This window comes from Oncorhynchus mykiss, chromosome 27, assembly GCF_057628025.1.
Source record: "Oncorhynchus mykiss isolate SJ-2025 chromosome 27, ASM5762802v1, whole genome shotgun sequence".
Classification (NCBI taxonomy): Eukaryota; Metazoa; Chordata; class Actinopteri; order Salmoniformes; family Salmonidae; genus Oncorhynchus; species Oncorhynchus mykiss.
The window spans coordinates 7,058,661-7,084,070 of NC_143048.1; the positions used below are offsets into that span (position 1 = coordinate 7,058,661).

At 44.7% G+C, this 25,410-nt stretch overlaps 3 protein-coding genes across 4 annotated transcripts in view; 1 reads left to right on the plus strand and 2 right to left on the minus strand.

The window, feature by feature from the left end:
* Positions 1-6,560, minus strand: part of LOC110507406 (mitogen-activated protein kinase kinase kinase 10) — a 36,503-nt gene extending 29,943 nt beyond the window's left edge. Inside the window, exon 1 of the mRNA XM_036965171.2 lies at positions 3,396-6,560. Coding sequence (XP_036821066.1) covers positions 3,396-4,395 — 1,000 coding nt within the window. The 5' untranslated portion in view covers positions 4,396-6,560. The remainder of the gene's footprint in view (positions 1-3,395) is intronic.
* A 482-nt stretch (positions 6,561-7,042) lies between these two features.
* Positions 7,043-25,410, minus strand: part of LOC149971208 (WD repeat-containing protein 87-like) — a 43,170-nt gene continuing 24,802 nt past the window's right edge. Inside the window, exons 2-9 of the mRNA XM_090223448.1 lie at positions 12,795-12,980; positions 12,287-12,583; positions 11,848-12,105; positions 10,181-11,693; positions 9,190-10,042; positions 8,915-9,033; positions 8,717-8,770; positions 7,043-7,922 (exon numbers count right to left, since the gene is read on the minus strand). Of these exons, the coding sequence (XP_090079574.1) occupies positions 7,117-7,922; positions 8,717-8,770; positions 8,915-9,033; positions 9,190-10,042; positions 10,181-11,693; positions 11,848-12,105; positions 12,287-12,583; positions 12,795-12,980 (4,086 nt within the window). The 3' untranslated portion in view covers positions 7,043-7,116. The remainder of the gene's footprint in view (positions 7,923-8,716; positions 8,771-8,914; positions 9,034-9,189; positions 10,043-10,180; positions 11,694-11,847; positions 12,106-12,286; positions 12,584-12,794; positions 12,981-25,410) is intronic.
* The window catches only part of LOC110507407 (signal-induced proliferation-associated 1-like protein 3), a 103,453-nt gene continuing 92,080 nt past the window's right edge, over positions 14,038-25,410 (plus strand). For both annotated transcript variants that reach the window (XM_021587390.3, XM_036964760.2), the window contains exon 1: positions 14,038-14,235. The gene's annotated coding sequence lies outside the window, so the exon portion shown is untranslated. The remainder of the gene's footprint in view (positions 14,236-25,410) is intronic.

Here is a 25,410-nt window from a genome sequence, read left to right on the forward strand (position 1 = left end):
GTGAACATCGATCTCCCAACAAGCTAATTCGCCCGGCAACCAGACAGGGTGCGTTCCAGGACACCGGAAACACACTCCAGGACAGAAACACAGGCAAACACAGACTCAGGAAGCGGGATTCGTGACATTGTGGTCCATTCCTCCTGACAGAGCTGGTGTAACTGAGTCAGGTTTGTACAAGTTTTTTCAGTTATTTTCTATGGGATTGAGGTTAGGGTTTTGTGATGTCCACTCCAATACCTTGACTTTGTTGTCCTTAAGCCATTTTGTCACAACTTTGGAAGTATGCTTGGGGTCATTGTCCATTTGGAAGACCCATTTGCGACCAAGCTTTAACTTCCTGACTGATGTCTCGAGATGTTGCTTCAATTTATCCACATAATTTTCCTGTCTCATGATGCAATCTATTTTGTGAAGTGCACCAGTCCCTCCTGCAGCAAAGCACCCCCACAACATGATGCTGCCACTACCTTGCTTCACCGTTGGAATGGTGTTCTTCGGCTTGCAAGCCTCCCCCTTTTTCCTCCAAACATATTGATGGTCATTATGGCCAAACAGTTCTATTTTTGTTTCATCAGACCAGAGGACATTTCTCCAAAAAGTATGATCTTTGTCCCCATGTGCAGTTGCAAATCGTAGTCTAGCTTTTTTTATGGCGGTTTTTGAGCAGTGGCTTCTTCCCTGCTGAGCGGCCTTTCAGGTTATGTCCCATGATGTCAAACAAAGAGGCCCTGAGTTTAAAGGTAGGCCTTAAAATACATCCACAGGTACACCTCCAAATGACTCAAATTATGTTAATTAGTCTATCAGAAGCTTCTAAAGCCATGACATCTTTTTCTGGAATTTTCCAAGCTGTTTTAAGGCACAGTCAACTTAGTGTATGTAAACTTCTGACCCACTGGAATTGTGATACAGTGACTTATAAGTGAAATAATCTGTCTGTAAACAATTGTTGGAAAAATGACTTGTGTCATGCACAAAGTAGATGTCCTAACCGACTTGCCAAAACTATAGTTTGTTAACAAGAGATGTGTGGAGTATTTGAAAATTTAGTTTTAATGACTCCAAATTAAGTGTATGTGAACTTCCGACTTCAACTGTAGATTCTGTTTCTGTGTGATACAGTAGACAGGTGATCAGTGGAAAAGTATTTTGGTACCTTATGCTGAGTCATGTCCATATAATGTACAACTCAGTGCAGCGGCTGCAGACACGTTAGCCATCACGGGGTAGAGTTTTCAAGACCTCTTTCTGAACACCCATTATCTAGGGTGGGTTGGATTTCAACTTGATCAAATCACTTGATCAATAAGGTTTTGAATTGAATGGCTATCAACTAGAGCCATGTTTTTAGAAATGTGTTGTTAATGACGCGATTGTTCACATGACCATATTCTTAGGGCTTCTCTGAGTCAGCCTACTATATGTGCTTATAAAACTGTTGTAACAATTATATTCCGATTTATTTTAGATTTTGCTGCTAAATAATATGGCCCAAGGAGGATTGGGCGCCACTGAGAGAGTGGGCTGATTCTGGATCCGTGTGACAGGTATGGCTAAATGGAACAAGGGACAGAGACCTGCCAACCCACAAACACCGCTGTCACATCACTCTAAGGAGGTCACCGTAATCAGATTATCCCGGTTAGACAGTCAGGCTCACTACTCTAGCCTCAGCCAGGCAAACAACAACACAGAGAGAAAGGCAGAAGCACACACGCATACACACACTACAAATTCGGTGAGTGTGTAGAGGAGAGGTTGGCAGGCCAGCGAGGGTGGTGGAGAAGAAACAGAGGAGAAGCTGCGGTTGCCTAAAGCTTCTCCGTAAACCGCAGTGATGCCAAACGGGCGGCGGTTTGAAGAGGATATCTGAGACCTGTACACTTGGACAATGAGCTGAGGTGTAACCCTAAACTAAGACGAACCTCTGTTTATCCCCCTCGCTCTCTATCCCTCTCCTTCTACCTCCCCAATCTCTCTCACCTTCTATCTCTCTATCTTTCTTCTCCCTCTCTGTCCCTCTCTTTCCTCCCTCGTCTTTGTGACCTTTCCTCTCTCCCCATCTCTTTTGCTTCCTTCTCTCTGTTCCTTTCCTTCCTCCTCTCTCTTCATCTCTCTCTCCCACCCTCCGGGCTTCAATATAAGCATTCCTCTTTAAGTCATCGGCTGATCACATTCTTGAATACTTTGTTTGTTTTCAATGGGAACGTTTTCAATGGGAACGTTTTCAATTGTTTTCAGTGGGACGCGTCCTCCATAGAGGAAGGAGACGGCTTGACAGATGGAGACACTCCTTTGAAATTATCTTTTCACACGGAAGAATTATAAGTGAAGGAATTGACATTTGTGCAGAGAGGCTGACAGCTGGATGACTCAACACAGCCCAGTGTCGTGAAGGAAGTTCTGCGCGGTTGTTCAAGGCTTCACTGTCCAATCTGATCCCTATCGTTACGGTTACTGAGGGCGAGGCGGCCTCTGATATGGCGGCTCTCGCTACATCGCAGCTTCACAAACCAGAGAGCGATTAGGAACATTTTGTAAGATCTGTGAGCAGGGTGTCTTTAAGCTACAGATACTCCAGATCGCTCTGCCTCTCTCCTTCAAAAAGCCCTGTACTCAGCATCCTGTACCCTCAACTCGTATCTCTACACCCCATCCCCCATGCTCACGTCCCACACAGACAGACACACTCACACACACACACAAACACAGTGTATATACCCCCCCCCCCCCCATACACCAACATCTGCAACTGCGTCTTTAAACAGTAAGTAGCACAAAGGACCAGAAATAGCTTGGCGAGCTGCAGAGCAGAACTGCTCTCCTTGAGGAGGGGTGGTAGAAAGAGGAGGATGAGAAGAGAGGATCGGAGGAGGAGGGGAGAAGGGAAAGATGGCAGAGAGAGCCAGCTCTCCAGGGCTGATCTTACCCTGTCATTCTCAACTCAACTGCCTGTGTGTCAACCAGAACACTCCTATTTCATTTCATCCACACGACACTTGAATGAACCCATCAACACACGGGTTCACAGTATGTACAGTACTGCACATTCTGTGTCCACTCCTCCATCCTCTGTTAAATGGATTTCGTATACTATACTTCCCTTAACCGGAGACTGGGACTAAAACAGGCTTGAATACAGTCCGTCTACGACCTATATGTGTCTTTGACCAATCAAATGTGTATGCATGGCTGATTCAACATACAAATAAACCAAAGGAAAGAATGAACGTATTCCCATTCTGGGTGTGATTTGCCCCCAAATGTTTTATATTTGACATGAAATAGAAAAGGACTCATTTGGAGCGAATGGGTGAGAAATGAAATTTTTGAGATAGCAGCAGACACACTGTGGTATGAGTGGAGTGGGAGACGAGTGTTGGCATACTCACTATTGCTAGACTTGAGGTCTCTGTGTATAACCGGTACAAAGGTCTGATTGTGCAGGTAGTCCATCCCTGTGGCGATCTGCACGGCCCAGTTCACCAGCACCCTGGGGGGTACCTTTTTCCCAGCTAGGGCTCTGTTCAGGGCCCCCCCGCGGGCGTACTCCATCACCAGGCAGAGGTTGGGCTCTCGTAGGCACACCCCTATCAGGTTGATGATGTTGGGGTGTCTGAGCATCCAGAAAAGCCTGGCCTCTTGTCGTACGCTTTCAGCTGTGGCGCTGATGTCCTCGTCCGGGTCCTGCCTGGCAGCTTTAACTGCCACCTCCTCCCCTTGCCACATCCCCCTATACACCTTCCCAAACCCCCCTGCCCCAATCACCTCCTCCAGCACCAGCTCCGTGAAGTCGATCTCCAGGGGGCACCCCTCAGGCACCCCACCCGCCACCAGCCCTCCTGGGGTTAGCTGCGGGTAGCTGCCGGCGTCCCTCCGAGTAACGTAGTTGCATGGGAAGATGCCCACCTTGTCCTGGATCTTGCCCGTCCACCAGCCCTCGTCCCCGGACACTTTGGAGTCCTTGGAGAGGACCTCCAGGAGGTCCCCGCGCCGCAGGGTCAGCTCCTCGTCTGCCGTGGCCTCGTAGTCAAACACGGCCATCCAGTAGGGGTTGGAGGTGGTAGAGCCGCCCTGGTGGCCAGGGTGGGAGTCTGAAGAACCAGAGGAGGAGTTCCAGCTGCTGCCATTCTCAGCCTGGACAGCTGTAGCAGCACACACCGGGGGAGCAGGGGTCATATGTGGGGGCATGGAGGAGAGAGGGGGGCCATAAGGGGGGCCAAGGGGACCAACGAGCATGAGGCCAGGGGGAGGAGGGTCGCAGCAGCCCCCACAGCTGGCGCAGGGCAGTGGGGCTGCTGTGCTGCTCGCTCTGGCATATGGGTCCATGGCTGCTCGGCTGCTGGTCAGCGGTGTGGGCCTGCCCTCTGTCAACTCACGCACAAAATCCATGCAGGGCCCATCAGACGAATCCAGGCCTCCTTAACCAGAGGAGAGACAGATCAGTGGACAGGCAGGCCAAAGCTCCACTGTCCCATCACTGTCCCCGTTTACTGGGGTAGTTCCAGTTCCTGTCACCAATCATGTGTGTGTAGCAGTCTGTACTACCATGTATAATGCAGTGTGTATTTAACATGTATTTCTTTAACATGTATTTCTACAACAAGTTCTCTCTGGGGTGTGTTTCTAAAGGGAAAAAAAGCAATCGGGGCAGAACCATGGTCATCCCTGAGAGAGGCTACTGTTTATTCTTCAATGGTATGGTCTAGAAAGCTACCAGAGAGTCAAGGCTGGCCTGGGAAAACCCCAAAGTTGACCCTCTTCATTACTGTGAGATGAGGTCCTTGTGGGTGGTACAGCTTTGCGCTGCTCGGGAGAGCATGGTCGGGATCTGAACACGGGTCTCTGTAACGTCCCACACTGCTTTTACAACTTAGGGTATCTCTGAGCATCTATTGCTATTTCATTTAGACTACTGACTGTATTGACTGTCTCCCTCGCAAGATTCAGCAAGCGCCGGATGGTCTGAGTGGGCCACAACAGTTGCGTTTATTATGACGTCTTACCATTTTTAGTTCCTTACATTTTTGCCCTAATGAGTAACAAGACATAGCCAACGCTGCACTTCATGTCGCCTCATTGAGGACAGATCCTGACTCAGCGATTTGAAGAGGCTAGCTCCTCTCCTTGAAGATTATAAGAGGCCAACGACAGCGAGGAAGCTACACGACAACTGAAGGAGATCGCACATCTGAATAGGCTATTTGTGGATCAATTTGCACCACATGTAACAAAACATTCTGATTCTAAATAGTGTCATCTGTATAGTTTAACATCATCTGAGCAAGGATCGTTGTTGTTTCCAAACAAGCACAGAGCAGAAGAATATCGCTTGTCTGACATCTCGTTATTACATGGTCATTGGCTTTTTGACAGCGATGAATTACAGCAATTTGTCTTGACCTCGCATTTTGTTGAAATATCGATTGAAATATGTCCCTACTTTGATGCTGCCTCTTCTAGATCACGTAGACTTACACCGATAAACGTATAAGCCAGTTTAATGTCCTTAAATAGCGTACTCGTCCATTTTTAGACGGGGAATTACGGCGGACAGCAGTCAGGCAAAGACAATTGAGTGCCTGTACATTTAGCATCTTTGTAGTCAGCGCACATCAATGATTGATCGTTCGTCTTGTTACATTGTCCGGCCTAAATTCTGCGCACGGTAATGTTTCAATAAACGCCATACACTGAGCCGACACGAACGCGCAGAGAGTCCAGAGACACAGACACCATTGGTACAGCACGGTCTGTTTTTGCCATTATTATCTAACCTTTATTTTGTAGGCTACAAGACGATGCTCATTCAAAACATCTGATACATTTGAAAACCATAAGCAATAGCCTTGTCTACTTATATGGATACGATGTTGCACATTTCAGTTATTTGTGATCAAAGATCCCGCACCTGCTGGCTCTACGGAATATGTTTCAGTGCTTCTCGACACCTTCACACGCTAGGTTAAAGAACGAAATAGCCTACCATAACAATAAATGATGGGTTTTGTGAAGGCATCACGCTGTAATTCCAATTGCAAATAGTTGTGTATCTGTTGACGTGATTCAAATAAGGCGATTAATCCTCTACGGTAACGTGTTTTCTTTGGCTATGATAGACAGATGCACCATCTTCGAGGCATTTATAATAATAATAATAATAATGTAACAGGCCTAATAAAAGCCTAATACTCCCTTTTAGTGCCAAATATAATTAGAATCCAGTCTTTATGTGTATATTGCATCTTGTCTTCTGGTTCAAATAAACCAAATATTAAATATTCAAATATTTACGGGAAAAAAGCCTGGACACCGTGCATCACAACATCCATTGACATTGTCGCATGGGCGTGTGATCGCATCCAAATATCCACCATCAGATTCCATAATCCAATTCCACAAAATGAATAGTCTTGGAGTCCTTACTCATCTGAGTCAGTCGGGTGGCCAGTTGTCCTTCACAATCAAATAGCTTTTTTCTCCAAAAGACGTGCCATTTCTAGATGCAGCTGTCAGTATCTAGGCTGACTTTGTGTCCAAATACACCGGCTGGACTGGGTGGAATACGCCGTTGTATTCTGGGAAGTGTAGTTTATTGAGTAGCCTACGTCCATATATCCCTTAATATGTCATAGTTTGGACATAGCTTGGATGAACAAATTAACCTTTGCTTCAATTTGATTATGACAAAATAGAGTTTTAAAATATTCTATCTGTTCAAAATAAAAGTCTATGGGTAGCCTTTAATTATAGTCAAGGCATTGCTGCACAATAAGCAGCCTATACTGGTCATTGTCAAGTAGCCTAGGTCATTAGGATGATGCTTTGTGGATCAGTTGAATTAGATATTTTTTAATGGTGTGTGCATAAAATTGTGTAGCCTGGGTTTGTCATGTGCACATGTGTTTGTGTGAGAGAGCATGCATGTGTGTGTCTCCAATTATCACACAACATACTCTCTAGGAAAGTATACAGATATATTTTATTGCAACTTACAACAAGCTTAATGCATTACAATTCCATCACAATTTGGGGGATGTTTATCAAGCAGATATCTGGAGACAATACAACACTGCCTAAATGAAACCGTAGCCCCACACTGCCCCCTGGTGATTAGGATGGATGACACCTAGACATTATCGGGGGCAGCTTCACTTTCTGCATCTTCCCTCTCTGTGGCTCCATTGGCTCCCTCACCCAGTCCACCTCCAGCCTCCCATACATACTTTCTCCAGAGGGGTCCATGGTGTGGCTGTTGAGCTGCCAGGGCAGGGGCAGCCCATGGTGGAACTGGGAGGCGGGCCTCTCAAACGATGACTCCCTTAACTGGATTTTCCGCACCACCCTCTGGCCCAGGGACACCTGGCTGGCCTTCCTGGTCTGAAAAGGGGACAGGGTGCAGGAGTTGCGCTGTGCAGCCCCTGGGACATCCAGGGGGCCAAGAGTGGTCAGTCTGGCCCTTGGGGAGCGGAAGCCATATTGGGATACAAGCTTGTACAGGCTTTCCCTCCAGTTGGGGTCTCCCTTACCCTTGACGGGCTTCAGCCTGAGGTGTTGTGGGCTGTCTGGAAGTTGCACCAGACTAGCCTCCTTGCTCAACCCCATGGAGCTCACCCCAGAGTCACTGGGGGCCTTGGTGGTGGGGAGCTGGCTGCACAACTGCTTATGGGGCTTGGATTTCTTGTAGAGTTCTATGATGGTGGGGTCATATACCTGTACGTGCCCTTCCTCCGGGATCGCCACAATGCTGTCCCACTTGGCTGTGGACAGAGAGAATTTGCGGAATTTCTTTGGTGAGCGGTGGGGGCGCATGAAGTCGTCCCCTGGTGGGCTGAGTCCCGGCTCCTCTTTCAGGGTAGAAGATTCATGGTTACACCCAAGGGACCTAATGAGAGGGAGGTCAGGAGTCCGCATGTGATCTGTTTACAGAGAGTGAGAGACAGAAATAGACAGTGAAATATAAAAAAAGAGAGGAGAGCAAAAGGAAAGGGAGAAATAGGGGAGAGACTGATAATGATTAAGCTAAAAGTAATATATTCAATAAATATACAGAAATAAAGAATGATTTGATGAATCATGTCTTGCCACACCATCACCCATGAACCATCACATCGAAAGACTTCCAGGGTTTCTCTCCATGAAACACCACGATTACTAATTAGGGCAGAAAATCTGCATTTGCCTCCCCCTGATTAAAATCAAAAGTGTTCCATCGGCAGACACTGCACCAGCAGTACTGCCCTGGAGAGCAGAGGCCTGATTGGGTACTGAGCGATGAGAGTGGTAGCTAAGCGCCCTGGGTACAAGAAGAGAAGGACCAATGATGCTTGGGAACCAGTCGGTCACTACTTTGAAAGGGACTGCTCATTCGCTAGTAATATACATAGCAAAAAGAGCCAAAAGAGACTGGCATCAATGCTAGGTTGTTTTTACAGATTGGCATTCACAATATCAAGTATATCCAACGATCACATAATGTCAACACATGATATATTTGCTTACAGAGTATATTGAGGAAAAAGTTTGAAAATAATATTGTATGTTTGTAATGTATGTGCCTTAATGTGTTTGGACCCCAGGAAGGAGAGCTTATGGGGATCGCTATATATTTTTTTAAAGTACTAAGCCATCACGTACAATTATGAACATTGACATTGTGCAAATGCACTGGTCATGACAGTCATATTGGGCCTTATAGATCCACAAATTGTACCTTGCTCTGAGCTTGGAGTGCTGTTGTCCTCTGCTGTGCACTCCAAGAAGGGCCCTGAGAAGAGAGAGGAGAAAAGTGGGGGGTAATTCAAATTGGATGTCAAATACATTTCCTGTATTGAAATGAATTGAAAGAGAGTATAACCCAAATGTTTTGTTTCAAAATGACACTACTCTGGGAAACAAAGCAAAACCGTACTGGAGTCCCTGTGGACATATGGCCTGGACAGCCTTCCGCCGATGGGTTTGGCGGGAGCATCTGTGGGTTTTTTGTGTTCCAGATCATCAGAAAGTGTTCTTTCTAGATGTTTATAGAGCCTGTGGTTGTGGGAAGGAGTGGTGAGGGGAAGTAAATAAACAAATAATAAACACATAAATATGACCTGCTAACAAAAGTGGTTGATTTGTGACCGATTTTTTTAATGGAAATGTCAACCACCCTCCCTCCGTTCCAGTGATTTGAGCACTACTCACATCTTGGGTACGTCTTCATTGGCCTGCATTCTATTCAGCAGGCTGGTCTTGTTGTCAATGCCGTAGACCCGGCTCAGGATGTTCTTGGCCATCTCCCGCAATTCCATTGCTGGGTCTAGGAGGACCTCCGCCAGCAAGTACAGGTGTTTGTCCTGGAAGTGATCTATCTGATCTAAGTTCTTCATGGCCTCCAAGCGTTTCCAGTGGGGGTTCCCCTTCTGGATATGTTTTAGGAGGCAGAAGGTGAGGTTATTTGTGATCTCCGGAGGGATGTCGTAGGTCTGGAACATGCTGAGCAGGGCCTCTGTGCAGTTCCCATAGACATCACTGTCCATACCCTCCATGGTCAACATCAGGGATTTCATGACCTCCACCAAATCCACATCAGGTCTGGAGACCAGCCATATGCTCTCGGAGATATGCTTCAGAAGCTCATTTCCGACACCAGTATCATCTTCGGGTGGGGATTCATACTCGGTTGGGGTGTCAAACAGCTTAGGCATGGGGAGTGGTTTGTTGATTCTTGCTTCTTTGGCCTTAGCAAGGATGGCGGTGACTACTGGTGAGTGCTCTGGTTCATCCTCTGACTGTGACAATGTTCTGCAAAGAGCTTTGGCCTCCTTTGGCAAAATTGCCTTGGGTGGCTCCTGCTTCAGATTCCAGTTACGCAGCACTGAGTTGGGGAGGAAGCCATCTGGAGCCACGGGCCAGTCCAGAAGAAGTGTGTCTGGGGGGAGAGGCTCGAATTGTGTTTGAGACTTGTCCCGGTCTTCTGACCCTTCCATTGGCTCGTCCTCCAGATTAAATTCTTCCTCCAAAGTTTTAACCAATCGGAGAGCACAAGACCACGAACCTGTGAGAAAGGAAATTATTGCTTCAACTATAATTTATAACATGTAAACCTGACTATTTTATAAAACATGTCATTACACCCTAATACTTTAAGTGTGGTCACTTTGCTTAACATAACAAGTGAGGCTGATCAACTCACCTGGCTGATCCCCTTTTACAATTGGTGGAGTTGGTGCCCGAATCATCAGAGGGTTCTTCTTCCTGTCCCTGTTCAGCACGTCCAGTACATTCTTACATCCTGTGCTTTCTGGCCTCACAACATCAAGTACCGCTGGGGTCTCATTCAACTCTGGCGTGGCCTGCCCAGGCTTCAGGAACATCCGTGGCACCAAATAAATATCATAGCAGCTCTGGGAGCGAGGTAGAAACGGGATGGGATCCTCTAGGATGTCATCCGCGGGGGCCAGGTCCAGTACCTGCTGCAGCAGCCTGGCAGGCAGGTAGCGTAGGCCGGAGATGATGCAGATGGTGCCTCCAAAGCAGGCCAGAAGGTCCCCACGGGTGTTAGCGAAGCACAACTGACTAACCGGCATACCTAGGTGTATCTCGGCTAACTGCACACCCCGAGTCTCCCACACTTCCAAAGTGCCCTCAGGTCCCGACACCACCACCAACCCCAGAGCAGCGCAGTAATCCAGGCAAGAGATGGAGGTCGGGGGGTTCCTCTCCATCCACAAACACCCTCCACTAGGCAAGGAGAAGAAGAGAAGACTATAGTTGTAGGAAACAGCAAATACCTGACCAGAGAGGAGTCGGGAGAGAACCAGGTCAGAGGAGCAACTCACCCTGGCCAGAGGTGCGACCTCCACATGGACTTCCCCCATCTCTACCTCCCATATGCTGAACTGCTTGTCTGAGCCGTAGCAGCAGAGCTGGGGCCTGGGCCCGGCCAGGCTGCTCATCTGTAAGATAGCACCATCATGGGCCTTCCTGGCGGGGCATCCCAGTCGGTGGGGGGAGAGCAGCTGTAGCTTCCCGTTGCGGTGGCCACTGAACACCAGGCAGGGTAGGGGGCTGACCCCGGCCCACTCCGCCCCACCCACCATCACCGCCTCCAGGCACATCACGCTGTCATCCAGGTCCTGGTCCCTGGAGGTCCGGATGATCCGCTTAGCTGTGCAAGGGCACAAAGCCATGTCTAGCACCAGGACCTCTGGACTACCACTGGCCACAAACAACTCCTTCCGACTAGGGTTGTAGGCAAATCCCAGGGCCTGGTCCAGGAGGAGGAAGGGCCAGGAGAGAAGTAGCAACTCCCCGCTGACGGGAGAGATCAGTCTGGCGATACTATCCTGCGACACAGCCAGGAGCTGTGCCTGTCCCCGACTGCTCTCGACCCGCCTCAGGAGCTGCATCCCACAGCCTGGGTCATTAAACAGCCTGTACAGGTTCTGGAGCCTCCAGATTGAGAATGACGAAGGGGAGTGGCAGAGGATACGGTGCTCGCCCAGCGGCCACAGGTTGCGTACCCCCCCAGGGTCATCCAGGAAGAGCTTGAGGAGGAGGTCCCCACTACAGCTCCACTCCTTCACCCAGCCATCCGTGGAGGAGGTGAGCAGCGTGTGGGTGCTGGGCCTCATGAGAACCGTGGACACGGAGCGGGCGTGGGCCCTGAATTCCTGCAGCAGGCTCCTAGTATCCCAGCTCCACACCTGAAGGGAGAGGATATTAATGACACACAATCCAAGCATCTCAGTGTATTTCAGAACGTTTACTCTTTAGGAACATACAGTACGGAATCCTTTCTGCGTAAGACATTGTTGACATTTTTATTTTGAGCTCCTCTTTATTCTCTTCCATTCATACCTGTACAAATCCAATCATGTCGCCCGTACAGAGGTATCTCTGCACCCAGTCAGGCGACACACAGCGCAGAGTACCCTGACCGTGTCCCCTGAGAGCCCTGTACTCTTTCTTCTCCACAAAGTCAAAGCTCTTGATGCCACGGTTGCAGAGCGCGTAAAGCATGGACGCTTGTCTCTCCGTCACCAGGCCACTAATGGTAGTGTCCCTCCTCAAGGAAGTGCAGTGCCAGTCCAGCACCTTGATTATCCCCAGGTGGGTCTGTGCAGAGGTCAGATGTCAGAGAAAACAATATGGTCGCTACTTATCAGTCCAACCAAGGTGAGGGAATTGAGTAAAAAAAAGGATGTGTCAGAGAAGTTAGAAGAGAAAATGCTTTTCATCTTAAAAAACAAGAAGGCTGTAGTGCTTCCTATCAAGGATGTTTGAACATCCCACCCACCTGCAGATTAGTCCAGAAGCCCCAGAAGGTGATGATGCCCATGCTGCCAGTCAGCAGCTCCTCGGTCTCCTTGCAGTAGTGCATACAGAGCACAGAGCCCAGGCAATTGGCCCGGTACAGCACCGCCATGCCCTGCGTTGGGTCAGAGAACACGCGCAGAGAGAGGTCATCGCAGGCCCCAACAAAGACCCGTTGGCTGGGCACAGAGACCAGGTGCTCCACCCGGTAGCCCCTGTCCAGGGGCAGGCTCAGGCTGTGCTTTAGATCCCCTCGCAGGTTCTCTGTCCACACCTCCATCTGACAGAGGGAGGTAAGGGTTCATGGATTTGCAGTTTTGAGGTTTTTGCTAATTCTATTTGAGCATCATGCAATGGCATACCACCCTGGAACGAATTGGCCTGGCCTAACAGGATGAATAACATGTTATTGCATAGCATTACTTTTCATTATACACAGTATTATCTTTTAATTCACATCTGTAAATCTCCATTTAATGCCCCATTTTCACCCGATGTGAGGTCATGGTGTGTCCCCATTGGAAGCCCACCACCACAGTGCCACTGAGGCTTGAGTTGGTGGTGAGGCACTGTAAGTAGTTCTGTGCACACGAGTATTGGAACTGCATTGCGGGAGTGGCATCCAGACACAGGGCTGTCTCTTCCTCCACCTCATCTTCTTCACGACCACACACTTCCTATAAATATGAATGGGAAATGGTCAAGTTATTGTAATGACGATGATTAAGATGATGATAATGAGATCATGATCATAAATTAGATTTGAATTAAGATGATGAAGAAGAATGGGAGTTCGAATTCGTTTCCTATGGAATAGTAAAATCATTCATATGACGTCAGAACTATTCAGGTATGATAAACGACAAAATGTCAAAGCATTTTACTTAACTAGGCAAGTCAGTTAAGAACACAGTCTCATTTACAATGACCACCGTACACCGGCCAAACCAGGACGACGCTGGGACTATGGGACTCCCAATCACGGCCGGTTGACACAACCTAGAACTGAATCAGTGTCTGTAGTGACGCCTCAAGCACTGAGATGCTGTGCCTTAGACCGCGGTGTCACTCGGGACCATAAGGTTATACCATACCTTTATAGTTTGTTTCAGCTGCGGAAGAAAATATTTCCATTCTGGAACTATCCTTCTCATTGACGTCATGTTGCACTTTATCCCTTATTCACTTAGACTACATTATTTTCTTTCCTTGAAAAACTGGCCTTATATATATTTATTCTGGCACGACTTTGATGACGTAGCAATAATGTCATGCAGTTTAGTAGTAAAACGAGGCCTTTGCGTCATAATGGCAGGCAGCATTGTAAGGCGCAGATGGGATTTATGTTTTCATTAACGTCCGAAAGAAAATGATCAAACACTGTATGCACATTTTTGTATTGACGTGTAAAAATGCGTTGATTACAATTCACTACCACAAGGTTGCGCTATTTACTAATAACTTAGCTCCAACTCTATGACCACAACCGAAAATAGACAATTAACGTGGTGCAAAAATCATTTACAGGCACTATGTAGTTAGCAACATTTATATTCCAAACATGTAACTGTGTATTTCGGAATAGTGCTGTTGTTTTTTCCGAGACATTATTGCAACAGATTTTTTTGCAATGGCCATACTAACACGTCTATCTGTGTTCAATGCAATGAATGTATGGTTGTAGAATAACTGCCCTCATAAATTTACTATCGGTACTACAACAAGCATGCTCGCACAGGCGCAGTGCGGCGTGAGATCGAGTGCTAGCGCAGCACGGTGGTTTCGGCTGGCTTGTGTGATCGGACTCCGGGAGAGCATTCCTGGCAACGTCGTGAGCGGGGATAGAAACAAGCTGTCGACTACTGGTCAGTGAATGTTTCTCCTAGGAGATGGGGATTTCTAAAGGGATATAAGTTCGTCGAACGTCGATAGGTAAGAAACACTCCCAAGTAGTATTTCCAAAGTAGTTTTTATAATAGTTAGGTTGCTCAACAACATTAAAGTGGCGAGTCAACTAGCTAGCATTACTCAGTAACGTTACTTGCAACCGGCCATCGCGAGCTAACTTCACAAGCCTGCTTTGCAGTCAACCGCTTGCATACTACTAGGTTGTTTTTAATCGTTGTTGCACCTTTCTAAACATGTAGTGGATATACGTCTCACCTAGACGTGTATTATACAGTTAACTAGTTAAAAACATAGTATATCAATTAGTCTCCGAAATAATGTTTTATGAACTAAAATATGCCCGATCCTTCCTGGTCCGCCGTGTTTCAGTACGCATGCGCGTAGTATTTAGAATACTCCGGGTTTGTAGTTTTTTTTTCTACCTGAGCTAATCACACCTGTAAAGGCCACGCGACAATGGTAAAACTACAAGTTCCAGACAATGGCACCATTGTCTCGTTAAGTGAAACACAGCAGCAGTTGGGAATGTAACCAAGTCAGCTAGCTTGAACGAGCTTTGCATTTTGAAAAGTGCTGCAGTAGGAAGTTGCTAATGTGAGTTTGTTTATTTTTGACTGAATTGCTCATAAAAGGTTTTATGTAAACACACTGCGTTTTCTTTAGGGGATTTGTGTTGGGCAGCGTACCACCATGTTTTGGTGTTGAGTGATTCATGGGTAAAATGTTACAAACAAGCTAACAAGTTAACTAACTAGGTAACTGAAAATGGGTGATCCTAGTATTGGGTGACTGGCTAGCTAGCTAGATAATTGTACTAACTAAAGCCCTCATAAGTGGTCTTACAGAATTAAATCAATCATCTTATATTCAATTATAAAAATGTAAACTGTAAAGTGTATGACAATTTTTTTTCTCTCATTTAACAGAATGCTAGCTAAGCAGACCATGCAGACCTTGTTTGTACACATTAGTGTCAATGTTGATCAGCTGTCATTGTGACATGTTAAGGTCAGTTGTCAGCCACATGACACCATCTTATCTGCTAGGCATTTGTAAGTTACCAATATCCATGGAATGGAGCTTGTGTGTGTGAGATAAAATATCCTCCTGATTCAAAGTCACCTGCCTTGTTCAAAGTTGGGTGGGTGTGCATGCGTTGCAGTGGGAAAGGGGGGTTAAGAGTCTGTGTCATCATATATTAGTCCAAATGTAGCTGGATGTCGCAGGAAATAACGTCAAATATTAGAATAGACCTTTCATCCAGGGGGCAGCATAGATATGACGGCGCATAACCACTTATTTTTGTTGCTTACTCCCTGTAACTAATAGAATGACGATAAGGCCAGAACTGGCGAGGAAAAGGTCTAGGCCACTAACTTCCCTGCTTCTGAGAAAGAGGGTGTTTCAGATCAGCTCACTGATGTTACACTCATCACGTCTGTAGTTTCCTCAGGGATAAAAATAGGGGCTTCTTCGTTTAATTTGAAGGAAATGACATTAGAAAGACTGTGCATACTTGTGAAGTTCTGAATACCACAGTTAATGTTGAATAATCACGACCAGGTGTCTCAGATTACAACTTCAGATCCCCCTCATTCATCTGTCACTGAAAGACAGAAGGGCTTATTTGGATCATTTCCGTCAGGGAATTTTTGTCACTGTCTCATGTTTGATCAAAATATTTGACAAATGTTCTCGAATCAAAACCAGAACTAAGACGCGTTATGTTTGGTAAACCGAGAAGCAAAGTCTTGAAACAGTAGGGCAGGCTATTTATTACCTGGTTGATACGGCAATTCTATTTTACTAGGCAAGTCAGTTAAGAACAAATTCTTATTTTCAATGACGGCCTAGTGGGTTAACTGCCTGTTCAGGGGCAGAACGACAGATTTGTACCTTGTCAGCTCGGGGGTTTGAACTTGCAACCTTCCGGTTACTAGTCCAACGCTCTAACCACTAGGCTACCCTCTCAGGTCATCAGTGGTTTCACCGTTTGGTGACCTGCTGGAGGGTTGATCATGCATCATCATAGGGTAGGCTGCTGTTTGGGCCAACAAGTGAAGTTATGCACTGCAGTCAAATGCACCAAGGATTTTACTCCCTAAAATGTGACTTTGTCATTTACATGTTTTTGGATATTTATTGACATGACTACTTATTGTTGCTTAATTTTGTACGTTTTTATTTAGCTTTAGCCAGTTTCATAAAGGCTTCACTTGGGGCTCCTGGGTGGCTCCTGGGTGGCGCAGCGGTCATCTCATCTCATCTGCATCTCAGTGCTAAAGGCGTCACTGCAGTCCCTGGTTCGAATCCAGATCACCCGGCTGTGATTGGGAGTCCCATAGGGCGGCACACAAGTGGCCCAGCGTCGTCGGGGTAGGCTGTTATTGTAAAGAAGAATTTGTTCTTAACTGACTTGCCTAGTTAAATAAAAGAGAAATATACAATGCTGCCTTTATTGCCTTTCAAAGTTAAAATTTCTATGCTGTGCATCATTAAAATAATTAGTGACTGAAAGCCCCTTTGTAAGATACAAAGCTTGCCTATTTCATAATAATGTAAAAGCAGCATGTTTTGGTTGAACAAAATGTAATGTTAATCCTCTGGTTATGCTTGGGACACCGTAGTAGTGCTTCTCGTTGTAGTTCCATAGGGAACAGTTCTAAATAACCTTGAGGAATATGCCATAGTTTCTTGCTGCTTCATTATAGGCCTACATTATAAACAAAGTACAATACTTTACAATACAAAGGGAATTGTATCTGGGCCACCTGAGTTGCATTCTCCTTGTGAGCTTTGTGGTTCACGCCTCTCATCGATGACTCATCGAACTCTGTGGTTTTTGAAGATAAAGACCTATGATTCAAAGGAACTGGTTCTCAAGGGTACATTCTTACTCCGCTGTTAATGAAACAATTTTCATAAACAAACATGGACTGAGTATCAGGTGTCTTAGAAATAAAAACCTGGACTCTACAAATCCTATAGATTACTTATTTATTTTTCAGTTTCAGCTCTTCCAACAGCACAGTTTGAGTCCTAACCACCACACTGACAGTCCTCCCTCTGTTTGTAATTTTCTTGCCAGGTTTCTCCCTGACTCCTGGGGACTTCCTGGTTAAATAAAGGTTAATAGAAATAAACAGTATAATGCACGGCTCCTCATAAGAGGCGGCAGACAGACTGATCCATCATGCTCATTAGTGTAGCATCACAGCTCAGAGAGGAGGATGCAGCCTCAGGTGCTGGATACCGTCTGGTCCTTGTCATGCTGGAGAGCGCATCATACATTTGTGCATTGTTTTTAATTTGAGCACATACCTCTCATCCTGAGTACATTTAAACATATATATATATATATATATATATATATATATATATCTCTGCTATTGATGTTGTACTCTTACAATGTAAATACATGGCATGCACATGTAATTGAACACTGCAGGTGTTGGATTAAATGGCATTAGCCCACCTGCACCAGTGTTGCTCACAGAATCTCTTTTGAAGTATTGGCCTCCCTTGAAGCCTGTCTGTGACTCGGCATGTATGGCAGTTTTCAACAGTTTGAGTTATAGAAAAAGGAGCAGGATGTTCGTCAAAGGATCTACTTTATGGCTCCTGCACTGTCATAAAACATCATCCCCCTCTCCTCACTCCCTCAGGCATGAACCCCCTAGGTGTTTATAAAGCTATCAGTTTCGCTTTTCAGCCGGGAGGATGAAGAGTGATCTGGAGGAAGAGCGAGCACATGTCCCAGACCCAGTGATTCTTCCCCTGCAGGCTTCCCCAGGCCTGTTTGACTGGGGTAAATATAGCCGGTTGGTTTTGGCCTTTCTCGCCACAGACCAGCATCCTCCCTGTACTGAGAGAGGGAGAAATGCCCCACTGTCCACAAAGCTTTTAAACAGGGTTATAGGACTTAGTAAGGTTGCTGTTAGTCTTAATACAACAGGAGTTTTCCTGCATAAAAAAGGGGCTTAGCTGGTGGGTGTGGCAGGGGATGTGGCAATGGGTGCGGTCGGCGTGGCTGAATTTTGAGAACATTTTAGAGGCCCCTATCTTGGCGGTGTAGAGTTTTCTTTATATATATATTTTTTTCTGCAATTCTACCAATTTCTTAAAGTCCAGGTAGCAGATAATTGACCCTGACAGATATTTATGTATACTGGCCGATGCTTCGCATTTCAATTTAGCTCACACTTGGCAGGCCTTATAGAAAACTCTTCCGGAGCCACAGAACGTCCGAATTACCACAACGCGCAGCCCCCACATTCCATATTCCTTTCCTAAAATCTGCCATCAGTCCAGTGTATGGAATGTCTTCGAGATGCCATAGCAGATATCAGAATAAAATTATTCTGGAGGTGTCGTCTCAATCCACCCGACTAGCCATCCACACACAGTTTCGTCCCTAGCCATAAGGCTAAATACAGTAACGGTGTCCAAAACGACTCTTTCCCATAGGTTTATACTCTCTCTATAGTATGACAGCACCAGCAATTAGCTACCAACTGCTGGCAGACATGTTTACATTTGGTTAGTTTTATGGGTGTTATTTAGATTGAAGATGTCAGCTAAATGTGGTACCTGTGTTGCTAGCTAAGGTTAGCATAGAGGTAGCAAGCGGGCTCTTTCACTTACCTGGCTCACTGACTGCTCACTCTGCTGGTGTTGCTGGCCGTTTGAGATGCTTTAGAAGCCACGTTGATGGTAGGGACAGCTTTAACTCCCATGGCTATCAACAATGGAAGTAATCACAAATTCAGCCCACCTTTTACAAAGTTTTTCATTCACGGCGTTGTGGGGTTGTTTCCAAACTCGGAGCTGATTTGGGAAAACCTCAAACCCAACTTTTAGAACAACATTATACAATTCTAGCAATTGATTTAAGAGTTTGTAATTTGGGAATTTGTTTTCTTTGGATGCTCCAAGTTACTATTTGTATGCGTTTCTGGCATTGAGAAATAGGTTCTACACCCCTTTTAATGGAGCTGATAGAAATGTTTGAAGTGTTAAAGCTAATTTCCTGGAATACTACACACGTTGTCATACAGTTTAGAGAAAATGTTGCAGATTAAAGCACATTTCCCTTAATTCGACATATACTGCCATGGAGCGGAGAGAACATTTTGCAGTCTTAAAGTTTAGGCTATTTCCTGCAATCTATGCATTTTCAATGGCAAATGCTGTGTTTTGCACAGATATAATAACAAAAATCTATATGGCTAAATTCATCGTTTTTTACATTTTATTTTCAATTATTCCTGACTGTCTAGCTCTTATTTTGGTGATTGTTAGGTCTCAAAGATATTATATATTTTTTAAAGTATATAGGTTCATGATATCTTGTACATACTTTATCTAGTTTAAGTTTACACTGAAAGCATTTTTCTATCCCGTAAATGTATTTAAAAAAACACACTGTTTGGCCCGCCCAAGGATTTCAATAGCAGAAAAATCCCTGTACAAAGCATTTAGACACTGCTACAAAGGACTTGTACACAGTTTGATTTAAACAGGACTGTTTCATATGTCCGTCCATTTAATAATTTACAGATGGCAGAGCACTGAAATGCCAAGGCAATGGAAAGCATTATGTACACGTGTCATGTTAGAGATCAGAAATCTGCATTTTCAAAACGGAGAGCATAAAAAAAAAAATGGTGTGTTATTTGTCTTAGAGTGCTCAGGGGCGTGCAACTACATTTTTCTCTTCACAGAAAATATATTAGTACAACACGTTCAACAGAAAATAGCTGCATTCATCAGATGTCAACAGAAGTGTAACACTGTTTGGCTAGCAGCCACACAAGTAAATTAGCTTACAATGAAATAGTAAGGTATTTTTGTCAAACTATTCATGACCATCATATTTATGTTTATCATAGGAAATGTTGCTGGCTACTCTAATGTTTTTCTTGATGTTAAAGGGGAAATTTTCTTCATCTCCAGCATCACTCCAATGTCAACATATGTGAAAAGGGTGCGTTTCTATGTTTTGTAGTAAAAAGATAGAGGATGTTTCCATTTTGACCAATTGTGAGTAGGCATTACCTACTAACTGCCTAATTAGTTGATGACATCATTGGAAACACTTATCTTTCTATGTTTTGTAGTAGAAAAAACATATAGAAATGCGCCATTTTCACTACACTGCACGTCTGTTTCTCAAACTAGACACTAATGTACTTGTCCTCTTGCTCCCACTCCTCTTTCTATTCTGGTTAGAGCCAGTTTGCGCTGTTCTGTGAAGGGAGTATTACACAGCGTTGTATGAGATTTTTCGTTTCTTGGCAATTTCTCGCATGGAATAGCCTTAATATCTCAGAACAAGAATAGACTGACGAGTTTCAGAAGAATGAAAAGTATTTTGTTTCTGGCCATTTTGAGCTTGTAATCGAACCCTCAAATGCTGATGCTCCAGATACTCAACTAGTCTAAAGGACAGTTTTATTGCTTCTTTAATCAGAAGAACAGTTTTCATCTGGGCTAACATAATTGCAAAAGGGTTTTGATTAAATTTTGTTATTTTAATGGACAAAGAAATGTGCTTTTCTTTCAAAAACAAGGACATTTCTAAGTGACCCCAAACTTTTGAGCGTGTGTGTGTGTGTGTGTGTGTGTACACACACAGCACCAGTCAAAAATGTGTACACATATGTGCCTTTGTTTCAATATACTTTTTTTGCCAAAACTCTAACACGTTCTAAAGTGAATACTGGAACAATATTTCTAACCTGGACCATTCCCCACATTCTGAGGTGATTGATAGTAAATTGTTTGTTATTTTGTGATATCATTAAAAATGTGAAAGGAAATACTGGAACTTGGAAAGTATACATACCCACTACATGTACAAAGTTTCCATCTGATGCATGGAAAATGAAAAACTATCAGTGTTTTTATTAAGAGATGGATATGATTTTAGGAGCCATAAGAAACCATTGTTTTAGACATTTTTCACAGTGACAGTTGAGGTCAGAGAGCGTGTCAGCCTTACGGAACCGCCCTTTTGAACAATCTGTATAAAATTGTTGGTTAAGAATGAATATATCAGACCAGAGAGATGTTGACCTGCATCTTCCGTTTAAAGTGGCCTGAGCTCTGAATCTCAACATAAGGTAGGGACGATAAACTCACTTCCCGGATAATTACTGGTACGGCTGATTAGCTGTCCGAAGTAAAGTATCTAGAAAGTGAAAAGAAGTGGAACCCGTCTACTACTCTTCTCAAATCACTGTGGTACACTACTCTCATCACCCCACTGGGAATCATCGACACGGCTGGCTAGCCTATCTTCAAAAAGGCATATTCCAGAGCAAATGGAAGGAAAATCAACTCTGTAGTTCTGTTCAGGACTACACGACAAGTCATCGGATACTGGACAACTGCAAAGAAGAGCAGCAGTAGAAGATTTGTCGGAACCATTTTTGAACAATCAGAGCCTTACAAGCCTACCGCGAAAAGGCCCAACCCCTTTTCCAAGGCAGCTCGGTTCCAAGAGGGATACACGGCGAACCAAGGAATTGCACGCAAATACATTCATGATTTCTTATTCCAAGCGGGCGGAGGTTCGTGTGCAAAGTATAGGAGTACGATAAGTGAGTAGTTTCTAAGTGTACTAACGTAAAGTGTCTGTCCCTCTCTCTCTCGCCCTCTCCATATATTTTATAACAAGCAGCCGTATTGTTGTCAGTCCGCTAGGGACTTGTTTTTAACATATTAAGTGTGTACGTTTGTCCTGTGTTAACATTTTAATTAGCTAGTAAATAAATCATTTAACCAATTGGTATAGTACTGAATCATAAGTAAGGCTCGGGTTTTTGTAGGTGCAAGCAAGTTGACTGTTCAGAATGATGATATGATACGATGTTATGATTAATAAGTTGAGTTTAATTCGGAAGATGGTAACTCTTTTTAAAGAACCGCTCTCGTGGTGCCTCAGATCCTCATGAGTTAATTGTTACGTGATTTAATTTATTTGGTTAACAAACATATTTAGGTTATTAGATAAGTCTTCAGATTAATTAATGGTCAAGTCACGACAATGAATATGAACTCAAAATTGTGACATTTCCTATTAATCTTGCATTTTATAGAGATAAATAGGCTAAACAGAAGTACCAGAGAAAAGTAGCTACACATCAGTCAGGGCATTCGATCAGCATACAGTGCTCTATCGTGAATTCTCAGCATGCAGGGACAAATGTCTGAGCAGATATTACAAAAATAAGAGATCTGCATTTACAAAACGCAGCAAGATATTCTGCGTTAAAGTGGTTATATACAATAAGACTGGGGGAAACATCTTCACACGCCATATGAAAGGATATGTCTGCCTCTTGAGGATCTCGGCGTTCTTACGCTGTAGTTAAGGCTGAACATGTAGGAGTGACTGTCAGCTATATAGCCTAAGCCTGGAACAACTGTCAAGCTAAAATGTCCTAAGCCCTTACTGGTGTGCTGATTTTAACGAGTGGATTTCTGCCCCCTTTATATCCTCCTTGGTTCTAATTAGGTTTCCAAACTGATGCTATATCAATAGAAGAGGGAGGTGTACAAATCAGATCTCCAGGGAACACATTTCCCCAATCCCTTAGGTTATGTTGTGCAGCTGAGGCACCTTGCTTTGTTATTCTTCTCTTATTTTCTTCAGTATTTGCCTTTTTTTTAAAACCTTCATTTAACTAGGGAAGTCAGTTAAGAACAAATTCTTATTTTCAATAACGGCAGGGAACGACAGATTGTCACCTTGTCAGCTCGGGGATTCGATCTTACAACCTTTTGGTTACTAGTCCAATGCTCTAACCACTAGGATACCCTGCCGCCCTTTTGAATGGGTTCCTCTGCTGTTTCCAAGGAGAAGAGCTAGCAAGCCTGTTATTTCACTGGTTTCATGTTTTTCTCAAACCGTGTTTTCACATGTGGAGCCTTTATCAGACAGGCAGTGTGTGAGTTAAGATGTAAGGGGACTTACACAAAGGGCTCTGTCATGCAGATAGAGAAATGTTGGAGAGAGGAGGAAATCCTAGATGAAGTCAAAAGGAAACAGCTGATTCTCTCTCTATTTTATTGGGGTGAGGAGGGGTCGAAATTAGACTTGTACAGCCAACACTTGGTCAGGATCATCATGTGGTAATTTATTGGTAGAGCTTCGAAGTGCGAAGCTGCTTCGACCGGGTTACTTGTTTGAGTGACTGATTCGACCGGGTTACTTGATTGATTGACTGCCAACGTATGGGGATTGTTTTCTGGAGTGTTGAAGTGACACGTGTGTGTGTCTGTGCTTGCATGCTGTTTTGCTTACTGAATAGGGAGGATCTTTGCCTGGTTACATCTGTGTTTCATTGGGAGATGAGTTGTTGGGCTCTTGCTTACCCTCACCCTGGCCCTTCCCGTTGCGTGAGTGAAGGTCCGGATTTAGGACAGGAAGTAGTGAGTGTGATCAGGGTGCTGACTGTTTCTGTGAGTCAGACAGCAGGCATGACTAGAATCCACCTGGTCAGGGTATAATGAAAGACAACCTCAACTATTCCAGTTATGGTTCAAGCTCTGTTTTTGGAATGGATGAATGTGTACAACCCAACAGCAACAGGAAACCTGTGGTCATTTGCATGATTCCACTTCCTCTGTCTCTAAGGATGTTTCCATTTGGGAGCTGGCCAGTCAAGCCCATGTCTGTCTGTCTGTCTGTCTCTCTGCTTTTCTTTATTTTCCCTCTTTCTTTTGCTCTGGAATGTGTCTAGAGACATGCGAAGGTCCCTCCCACCCTGTATGCGTTAGTGCAGTCCAGTCCACCTCCCCATAGCTCAGATCCTGTCTCAACTGTAGTCATTGTTTTAATGCTAATTGAGTGTAGTACTTGGCCATTCCATGAATGCCATTTGGCCTGATTCTACTGTACTGTATCACTTTTTGCATTTTTCTTCCCTATTTCTAAATCAGATTTGGTGGGATGGAGTGCTGCTATGGATATAAGACCATTGTGTGTTCAGGAGACAGAAGGGGGTTTCTGAGAGAGACGTAGGCTATAAGTTGTTATTTTGGTGGGTAGGGCTGTTCTCCTAATGATGTGTGTTTTGCATGTCTCCCTGGGCCAATGGTGCTACACTAATGATAACAAATGTCTAGGTGTGTGTGTGAGAAATAAGTGTGCACTGTTGACAACTTTGTTCCTGGCCCACAGGAGTGGGCCTGGGAGTGATGGCGAGAGAGGGAAGTTGTGTTTTCTCTCTAGAACAGTAGGCCTTGTTATCGAGGGAGAGATGGATTGACTGATAGCCCCAGACTGAGAGAGAGATGGGTGGGCGGAGAGGGGCGGGGGGATGAAAGGAGGTGAAAAGGTTGTCTGTAGCCAGCCCAGAGACCAAACTGCCTCCTACTGTAGGGGTTTAATGGTACACTATTCCTACCGAATTGTTCGGCACAGGGATCTCGGTTCGGTCTACACTGTGAACCCGAATGAATACATAAAATAAAAATGTTGTTATATATATATATATATATATATATATATATATATATATATATAACAACAACACTAGGGCTGTAGGCTATGCCTACGCTGTGTTGTATGCCATTGCCTAAATCTCATCTGAAAAAACATTGTAGGCTATTCTGTTAAAACAGCTACATACACACGTTGTAATCGAAATTCTAATCTTAACTGGCACATTTCAAACTGTCCTTTGGTGAGACACACCCGGGAACTAGTTCTGTTCGATTTTACGATGGTGAGTGGTGGGGTTGATCAATTCTGGTTTGAGGATCCCCCATCATCGTTTAAATTTCCAGTTTTGGATCATTTTGGCTTCACAGTAGATTACAATGGCGATAGACAGAGTTGTCGATAAAACATGAACTATGTTGCCACTGCCCGACGAGAAGAGCCTATGCAGAGTGGCGCGTGGAGCTTGTTGTTGTTGTCGGCCAATCGTAAGACATCAAAGCGGCACTACAGTCACAGAGCCTGCGTGTGTGGCAAAGCAAATGAGGAGATTATCTAATCAATGGAAGATGGTTAAATGAGAAGGATATGCTGCAACGACAGGTAGGCTGCTGCTTCATAATCTGAATGGAGGTGTTTTTATTTAACTGTCGGACAGGGAGAAAGCAGCCTTAATTAGCATAGCTAGCTAACTAGATTATCTGTTTGATGCAGTCAACACAGGTACTATGGTTAAAGAAATGTGTGAT